At 40.9% G+C, this 9,227-nt stretch overlaps 1 protein-coding gene across 1 annotated transcript; it reads right to left on the bottom strand.

Annotated features, from left to right (window-relative positions):
* Nucleotides 1-9,076, bottom strand: LOC121903886 (myogenesis-regulating glycosidase-like). The gene is made up of 6 exons (XM_042421282.1): nucleotides 8,978-9,076; nucleotides 6,321-6,806; nucleotides 5,263-5,794; nucleotides 3,152-3,956; nucleotides 2,928-3,046; nucleotides 1-2,413 (listed from the first exon to the last, which is right to left on the bottom strand). The coding sequence occupies exons 2-6, from the start codon at nucleotides 6,596-6,598 to the stop codon at nucleotides 2,066-2,068; spliced, it is 2,082 nt and encodes a 693-aa protein (XP_042277216.1). The 5' UTR covers nucleotides 6,599-6,806; nucleotides 8,978-9,076; the 3' UTR covers nucleotides 1-2,065.
* Between the last annotated feature and the right edge of the window lie 151 nt (nucleotides 9,077-9,227).

The following is a 9,227-nucleotide window of genomic DNA, read 5'->3' as shown; positions in this document are numbered from 1 at the left end:
ACAAATCAACATTGTTCAATAAAACCACAATATGACTGACCATTAAATTGTTTTATTCCTTACGAGCTGCATTTCACATCACTATTTACAGATAATAACGTGCATGATAAAACTGTACATGTAGTAGTATGAACAATCATGAGAACATTAATAAATTATATGGTTAGTTGTTGATCCTGAGGATTAACAAAGCACACCAGTAGACATAAAGATTTCAGACTCCCTGTTTTAAGCTTCTTTTTACACAAAGTACTGCAGTACAATGCAACACCACTTTCCCGACACTTTCGGACACCAATTTCTTTATGGACCTCACTCTGCGAACAGCATTCTTTGACCTTCTGTAGATCATTACACTTCCCTTTTTAGAGGTGAAAAAACAAGAAGGAATCAGGAAATACTTCCCTAAAACACAATTAAAACTTATACTTCAATTTCAATTAAAAATATCTAATAAATGTCTAATTTATTAGTCAGGCCCACTGTGTGTAAGGCTTGATTATTTATGACTGTCGCCATCTGGTTTGGGGACAAAAATGCAAGAAAGCAACACACTGCACCAATTTTAAGCAGGATTGTTTCATTTTTCTACACACAAAAAACTTCTAAAATCCTATTCCATAAGAATAATCTAAAAAAATTCTATAATCACATAACAATCCGATACATACTAACTTTAACATTTCAAAAACAGTGATGATTCTCTTATGTAGTATAATTATTTTCAAGCAAGGCATTTAGTAGTGTGCTTTACTCTCATGCCGGCTATCACTTTGTAAGAGCAGACAAACATATATTTGGCAGATTTTGGAATAAAACTCAACATGTACTTGGCACTGTCAGAGCTTAAAAGCATAAAGGTGCAACGCATAAAGCAATTCACCATGTACAGAGGTGAGTTCTTCATCACTCTACCGATTCTCTGCGCCAAGGTTAGCATACCTTTGTTCAGCTGATAAGGCAAAGAAAGTCACAAGGCAGACATGGACGGCACATAAAAAATATGGCATTTTTGAGAACAATGTTTTACAAGGCAAACCAGTAGTATAATAAATCTATTTTCTTTCTGTGGATCAACAGGATTCATGTTAGCATAATAATAAATGTTTCCTTTTAAATCTACCCTGAGCTGTGAATTAGACTTGTACAGATGGAAAAAAAAGATAAATCAGTAGATTTTGGCACTGAAATGACAGAATTGCACCACTGGTCAAGGAATGTTGTCATAAAAATGTTTGCAGCCTGTAGATCATGACAAGTACCCCAAATTTACAACACATGAATTTACTGTATATACACTAAAACACTATCCACAAATCAAAAGAAAAAAAGTCTGTTCAATGCAATGCAAATGAATGCATGTTAGCTTAGCCATAGGTAGTTGGGTAGCATAGGAAAATAAAAATCTTCTACAATACCGCAGTTGCCATGGTGACATAGGGTTAGGTATGCACTTTGAGCAGGGGTGCATCTGTCCAACTCAAGAGTGTATATTTATTGCCATCTTATTGCCCAACCCCATGAAGCCACAAAAAAAGACATATATCAGTTACCTTATCACATAGTTATTTTATCTACACTGAAATAAAATCCACACAGAAGGAAATAAAGCTTACTCTCACCCTAAAACCAAAACCACTCTAGCTGTGGGACTCAAGCTTCGAAGAAAATTTGTAATATTGATGTCCTTTAGGTGGAAGACTGCAGTGAAGATACAATCTGAGATCGGTTTTATTGGCTGTGGAAGGCACATGAGGATGAGGATCACCTTAAGGATGGAGCAAGAGAATCAGAAGTGAATTCAAGTTTCATTCTAATTCTTTGGGTGGATCTGCAGGCGGCAGTCCAGACCAAGAGAAGGTCATAGTAGACATGAGGTGTAATCTTCACTAAAAAAAAAAAAAAAAAAAAAAAATCGCACTTTGCTGTGGCAGCAGATCCCTAGTGGTCATTTCCCTTTTGAAATTTAATCACCTGCTATCTCTTGGCATGTGTGCTCACGAGAATGTACATGTGCATACAAGTGTATGTGTGTGAGTTTATGTGTCTTAATGCTTGAATGTCTTCAGTGAACCCATGTGAAGTAAGCTATGTCATCTAGGTCCACAGGGTAGTCAGTGAGGTACATGGGGCCTTTATCAAAATGTTCCCCCTTGTAGCTTTTCCATCGTCCTGCAGGCAGGTAAATGTCCCTCTCCTGCTTTCCTGGCTCCAACACCGGAGCCACCATCAGGTCATCCCCGATCAGGAACTGGGAGTCAATCTTATAGGCCGCTTCGTCGTCATTGGCGATCCACCAGAGGGGCCTTACGATTGGATCTCCTGTATCAAGGACCTCGCCTGCCAGTTCGAGAACCCTTGGTGCCACCAGAGACTCATGGAGCTTTGTGAACTTCTGTGCTATCTCCACTACCTGCAGGTGAATGCACAGATAGGTTACTGGCACATTACAGACACTGTAGTATGATGGATGGTTATTTAGAAGAGTTTCTGAGGGTTTTGTTGTTGTTGTTGATGATGATATCTGGCACCAAAACACATTAAAGGGCTGTTCTGGTAGTTTTATATGTTTAAGCCAATGGTCATGGTTTGGGTTTCACTTATTCCAGTATGGTATGAAAATAAACCAGACTGAAAATAATATCTCATACACTGAAATGATCTAAAGTCACAACGTGTAGAACTTCAAAGTGTAACCTTTAAGAAACCCCCAGTGGTAGTATCAACACATATGCTGCTACAAACAAAAATGTATCCCTCCAGAATAATTTGAAAGATCAGATTAAAAATGTACTTATAGTGTCTTTATTTTGTCTCATCTTATTAATTAAGTCTTGCACTGTTGGATTCAATAGAACAGAAAAATATCCTGTAATACATTATCTTTTTCAATCTATACAACATATTCACTGGTTCACTTTACTCACCTCATCGTCATAGGCCCATGGTGGTATAGAAAACTGCATAGCAGGCATGAAAGCAGACAGCTCCAACCATCTGATGTACAGCTCTCTGTCTGGCAGATCATTTCTGCCATCTAAACCACCTAAAATACAACACAGAAATATTATCAAAGCTCAATGTGTATTTTTAACACAACTTTTTTTCGACCCTTAAACTTTCTGTGGCCATATGTTGTGGAGTTACATACCTGCCGTGCGGTTGGGGTATGCGTTCCCTCCTATCATATCAGGCAAGACAAACTGGTAGCCCAGGATGCTAATAGTCAGAACAGTCGGGATGATGGACTTGAGGCCCAGCTCATAACCCCACACAGAGTCTCTGTCAATAATCCTGAAGAAACAGGAGATATTCTGACTCTGATAACCCACCCTCAGCTCTGCACGCTCACTGAACGGTATAGCCATTTCTGTGTAGCGGCGGGTGAAGGTGGAGGGGTCAGACAGCGGGACCAGGGTGCTAAACTGGCGTGGGAGGTAGCTTGTCTCTCCTGCATCAAACTTAAAGGAGATTACATCATAGCGTGTTTTGAGCATGCGCAGATGTGAGGAATACCACTCACGTGCTTCTGGGTTGGTAAAGTCCAAGATTCCTCCAATACCGTTCCACCAGCGAACTAGAGCAGGCAGCTCACCATCCAGCTCCCTCACAAACAGTCCTTTCTTTACAGCAACGCCAAAATTAATGGAGTCATAGTTGATAAAAGGATGTGTCCAGAGCGACACTTGAAACCCATCCTCTCTGAGTTTGTCAAACATCCCGCTGGCATTGGGGAACTTCTGAGGGTCAAATTCAAACTCTCCATAGTCTGCGGTGTAGCAGTCGTCCAGCTCCAGATGGGAGCACGTAAAGCCATGCTTGGTGATGTTAGCGGCGTAGCGCAGCAGCTTCTCCTGAGTGACAGCCGTCTTGTAGAGAGCCCAGGTGGACCACACAGGGTATTTGAACACTTCAGGTGATGGGACCTTGATAGGCTTTGTGAAATACCGACGCACCTGAGCAAAACATACAGAACAGAGAGTTACTAAAGAGATATTCACATCAACAGTTGTTTTTTTTCCATCAAAGCCTGCACAGTGGGAAAGCACTTTTGTATTTGATTTATTTAGTTTAAATAAGTGTGAAATCAAAACAAATCTGATTCAGGTTTTCGTATCTTAAGCCATGCATTAGAGCTGCAACTAACAATATTTATTATTCAATTTTATTGACTAATGACTTCACTTAATTTTCAGTCAACAGACTAAACAATTTATCTACTCACTGTTCAGCTCTACGGAAAATAAAAGATCAAATTGTTTGACTTTGACCTTCCCAGTACTTTATAGCAGTTAATAATACATCACCAATCAGATGAATATGACTGTCAGTTAACACTTTAGTTTGGCTGTGTAATTTTCCATCATCCTCACTCCAATTTTGCTTGACTTCATTTTGCTGTGCCATATTGTACTTTCCAAGCAGGGAAGCTGTTTCAGAATTTGGTCTCATTCTGTCAGTTCAGTGTCACATCCAAGTGCACCAGAAAAATATTAACTAGCAAACATGCCAGAATTTACAACTTTTAGTTAAACACATACTAAGTTAGACCTTCATTACACTACTCTTATATATAAGTTATACAGGAAATAAGATTTTGCTCTCAACAAACCATAATATAGACAGTGCAATACTATAAATGAAAAACTTACTTTTAAAGTCAAAACTGATATGTTGTTATCAAAGCTGAGATTGAATTTGGGCTTTTTGTTTTCCTTTATTCACAAGAAAAAGAACTGTTGAAGCAGTTTCCCTCTCTGTATTGGATTACAGGGATTATTATTATTTATGGGCAGGCGGCCAGTTCCCCTCTCAAACCTTTAGATGCAGTATATCACTCCACATTAAGATTCATTACCGGAGAGTTATGGGACACACCATTGTCTACTTTACAAAAAAAAACTGGCTTGCCTGCTCTGTCAACAAGGAGGGATCAGCATTTGTTCCTATTTATTTACAAAGCTAAATAAATACCCCCTTCCCCCCTCCCCCTGTTCCCTTTCTTGGAATGTTGGCAGCTATTGTACCCTCTCACAGACACTGCTCACCCTGCAGGTGCCAAAAATTCATAGAGTTAGAAAGATCTGCTTTCTCTTACTGAGCCCCACATACTTGGAATATGCTTCAAAAAAAAACATCAAGGAGTCAATTCTAAGGTTTAATTGCTATTTGTAGTTACTGTAATTGTTATTGCTTTAAATCACTAAAAAATAAAAAAATAAAAAACAAGATGATGGTGTACTGTATGTTGTCTACACTCACCATGTATTTGTGAATAGAGGTAACATCTGACCCCACACACACTCTATAGCTGAGTTCAGGTAAGGCTTGCAGTCCCTCTAGTGGTCTGAATGGAGACTCCTGGTACCTGGCCTGGAACCTCAGTGTCCTGTCCTTCTCTGACCAGCCCAAATGGAACGGCACTGAGTCATTAATCTTAATAGCAGTTGCATTCGATGACAGCCAATAACGCTCTAGGATTCCCCCAAAAGCATTACGATTCGAGTAGACATCACTGGTGATAAAAGGCAGCGGTTCGACCTCGCCCTGGATCTTGACTGGCCAGTGCTGTGTTGCTGACTCTGCCCCTCCGTACCAATGAGAGCCATTATAAGCCATGGCGTGCTCCACTGAGGGTACATTTTCCAGTTCCTCCCAGCGAACGCGGTAACACATCACTGTGTCCTTTGGTCGAACCGTCTGGATAAAGAAGTTGAGCTTGCCAGACTCTGACTGAGTGCAGCTCAGAATATTTCCCTCCTTTGAGCAGGAGTCCAAATCCAGAGTGCTAGACCTGGGACAGAGCATTTACAGAGGGGGAGAAAACACAAAAGAACTGGTTAAGCACAGCACTAACTGAGCTAGTATTATTAGCAGCAAGTTATATTTCTGTATTGCTGAGAACATATCAGGCTCACCAAAATGTTGTTAGAATAATACAACAGAATACATAAAAACAATTATAAATACAATCACAAAAGATTGAATGCTCCATTCCATTTCTCTACAAGTGTAGGGATTGTACCATGGGCTATTTCTGTCTTTGAGAGCTATGCTGATAAAGGACTAAAAGGACCCAAAGGGTGTAATCATGTGTCTGTCTAGTCTAGCTTTCCATTATCCATCCACACATTGCAGACAGGCAGCCTTTAGTACGGCACAGCAGACAAGGAGCAACTGTGCTGAGGCAAAAACAGTGATATATGTTAAGGGTTATTATTATTTTCACAGTGGTTGTATTTAATATAGGATGGCAGCCATATGAGCAGGATAATCTCCCTTACATACTTAAGTCAAAAGAGGCCCCACAGTGAACCCACCTGAAGGTCATGGTGAAGATGACAGCCCCCGCCTGGTTACGAATGACAAAGCCATCCTTGTCGAGGTCCAGCAGCTCAGTCTTCAGCAGCTGGGCTTTACGGAGAGACGCCGAGTAGTAACACCAGGCAACCACGGCAGCCAGCACCAACACACAGCCCAACATGCCTGCCATTACCAGGGGCCGACCTTCATGAGCTAGCTTCTTCTTTAATGGCGATCCACCAGGCCCCCCCGCCATTTGCTGCTCCCCAGGAGCCACTGGAACAATCTGGTACATACTGAGGACTTTTGGCAGTGAGGTGTGAAGAGAGGCAGGTTGGAGGGAGGCGTGACGGAAATGGACAGCTGTAGTTAACTTGCTGTCAGTGTTGGGGAAAATGTCTGGAATATATCCACTTCACACCGGCAGTAGAGAGATGGAGGGGTGTCTACCTGCCTATCTTTAGCAATGTCTCCATTTCTGAATGATTGCTGATTTGTCCAACCTTGACAGAGAGAAAGACAGAGTTCAATATTCAGATAAACTATGGCATGATGTGTAAAACCAAATGTCAGAAAATTATCGGCCTATTATGTCATGCACTGATCAACAAATAAATGTCCAGTGGGTATGAGAGAATGCATTAATGCAACACTGTACTGTATCTGTGAAGTAACAACATCTTATATTGACTGTTTAAACTCCAAATAATCAGAGTAGGACATATCCTGTGCTATTGTAACCCCAATAGCACAGGCTATTTGCTTGACAATCCAGTTTTTAATGACAGTCTCCAGGAACTATGATTATAAATAGCTTTGGAGTTTTCCACACTGCAGTCTATCCTTATTCAAATTTTCACTCACCTTCAGTTTCCTGCTAATTTGTAAAAAACAATACAAAAGTTATAGTACAATGATTCTGTACAAATGTGTTATTTTTGTACCCAACTACACTTTTATATATGCAGCTATATCACCTCAGTATATTCTATGTGTTAACCATCTTTCCAAAAAGCTTTATGTCACTGCCCCAAGTGTACCAAATACATTTGGTGTTACTTTTATCCTGCAGCATAGTTCAGCTGCAGCTGCGTCCAGCAGAGAGAGAGAGAGAGAGGGGGGGAGCACAGAGGCTTTAATCTGGTAAAAGGCAGGTGGCACTGCTGGTAAGAGAACCCATGATACCATAAAAACAGGCTATGTTCTGAGAAACACCATGTCAGCGGGGTTCAATTATCTTTATCTCTCAAGTAAGAGCACCGTTGACATGAGTAAATAATATTTATGAGTAGCTGCCCTCAAATAACAATACTGCAGCAAGCCTACAGTTTTCAGATATAGCAGAGGCCAATCATTAACAGAACCCTATTTAACTTCCCCACAGGTATCATTATGCCCCAGCTCAACATTCTTCTTCTGCTTCTGATAAAGGTTTGAAGCAATGCAGCAGGGAGGGAGGGATGGAAACCTTGCACATGCATACCCTGCAAAATGTGGGTTCCTGTTTTTCACAGGACTGTGCAATGTGCTTTAACCAGCACCCCACAGACAGACTTTCGCGTGATAATCCTTCCTCTTTATGCTAATTTACATAAGGCTTTGCTGGAATGAGATTATGAACCTCATATGTGTGTTCATCGCAGACAACCCTCTACAACATCTTGTTAGTATGATAAATTCCCCCCTTATTTGTGTATCTGATACAACATTAGCATCTCAGTGCCCACCCTGTGCCTGAAAACACATCCCTACAGTTTTTGGTCAAGATTTTCCCCTTTATTATTATGGGATCCCCCTTCTGGACCACTTCTAACTTGGGTTATTGTGCTGGGAATTTTAATTCCCTTAATAGCACAAACAATTCCACATCACACTGTGCTGTGATTTGAACTTTCCTACATCTGAAGTCCTAGATTTTAGCTCCCACTGCTTTTTAAGGAAGCTGTCCTATAACTACACACAATGTACTAACTATTTATAAAGATCCTAAAAGTGGTTTAGGATGTAGTCATGGTTCAAATTGAGTACTGATGGTGGCACTCTTTAGGGCCTTTAAGTCCATGAAGCCTCTACATTGTGACAGGAAAACATTTTAATTTTGTTGATTTTGGGGACCAACTGTATGCAACGCAAAGTTCATACTGTTTAGATATACAGCAGCAAATGACCATTCTGTTCAGTGAAGAAACAGCAAGCTGTAAACTGTAAAATGTTTTCTTATTGAGCAGCCAGTTCATAAACACAGATATGCACACGACTCTAGTTGTTTGGTTAGTGCTAGTTGTAGTTAAACCCCTAAAACAACACAAACTTAAAGTGGAAAACATTCGTCTGACTTCGCTGACTGGTCGCAAAATGCCCCCAGTGGGCAGGAACAGCGCCTCCAGAAGCGGGTTATTGTGTAATAATTTTCCACCAGAGTGTCAAGGTGACACAAACATTCCCGATGTACCAGATCGATAACTCGCAAGCACTCGTCGACACGTCTGTGTGTTGACGCTGTATCAGGACAATACAGTGACACTGTAACCGGTTGTACCGGTTGTCACGAATTAGGTTTCTAACCGGTCATGTCCACAGTTACTGGCTGAGTTGTTTATGCAAATAAGTTAGTAAATACATTCAAATCGTCGTTTATAGCGCAAGGATAATAAAAAAAAAAGAGTTGTCTTACCTCAGCACTTGACTCTCTCGGGTCATTGTGTACACTGTACAGCTGTGAGCGCAGGAGTCTACTGCGCAGCTGCAGAGCGGTTTGAAGTTCTATGATCCCGCCCAACAACAGCAAGCTGAAAAGGGATTCGTCCGCGCATCTGTCAATCACACCTTACTCTATCCGGTGGGCTTCTGGGAAATGTAGTGTGGGAACTAGTTAGCGTTCAGGTTCATGATTCATTTCAAATAGAGCAACCAACTCTACAACA

Source organism: Thunnus maccoyii, chromosome 9 (genome assembly GCF_910596095.1).
Source record: "Thunnus maccoyii chromosome 9, fThuMac1.1, whole genome shotgun sequence".
Taxonomy (NCBI): domain Eukaryota; kingdom Metazoa; phylum Chordata; class Actinopteri; order Scombriformes; family Scombridae; genus Thunnus; species Thunnus maccoyii.
Note: the sequence above shows the minus strand (reverse complement) of the source record. Positions and strands in the feature narration are given on the sequence as shown.

Coding starts and splice junctions, on each gene's coding strand:
- LOC121903886 (XM_042421282.1), bottom strand. CDS start 6,598: ATGTACCAGATTGTTCCAGTGGCTCCTGGGGAGCAGCAAATGGCGGGG. Junction 3,047..3,151: donor ATACCCCAACCGCACGGCAG/GTATGTAACTCC, acceptor GTTGTATTTTAG/GTGGTTTAGATGGCAGAAAT. Junction 2,414..2,927: donor CATGGGCCTATGACGATGAG/GTGAGTAAAGTG, acceptor ATTCACCTGCAG/GTAGTGGAGATAGCACAGAA.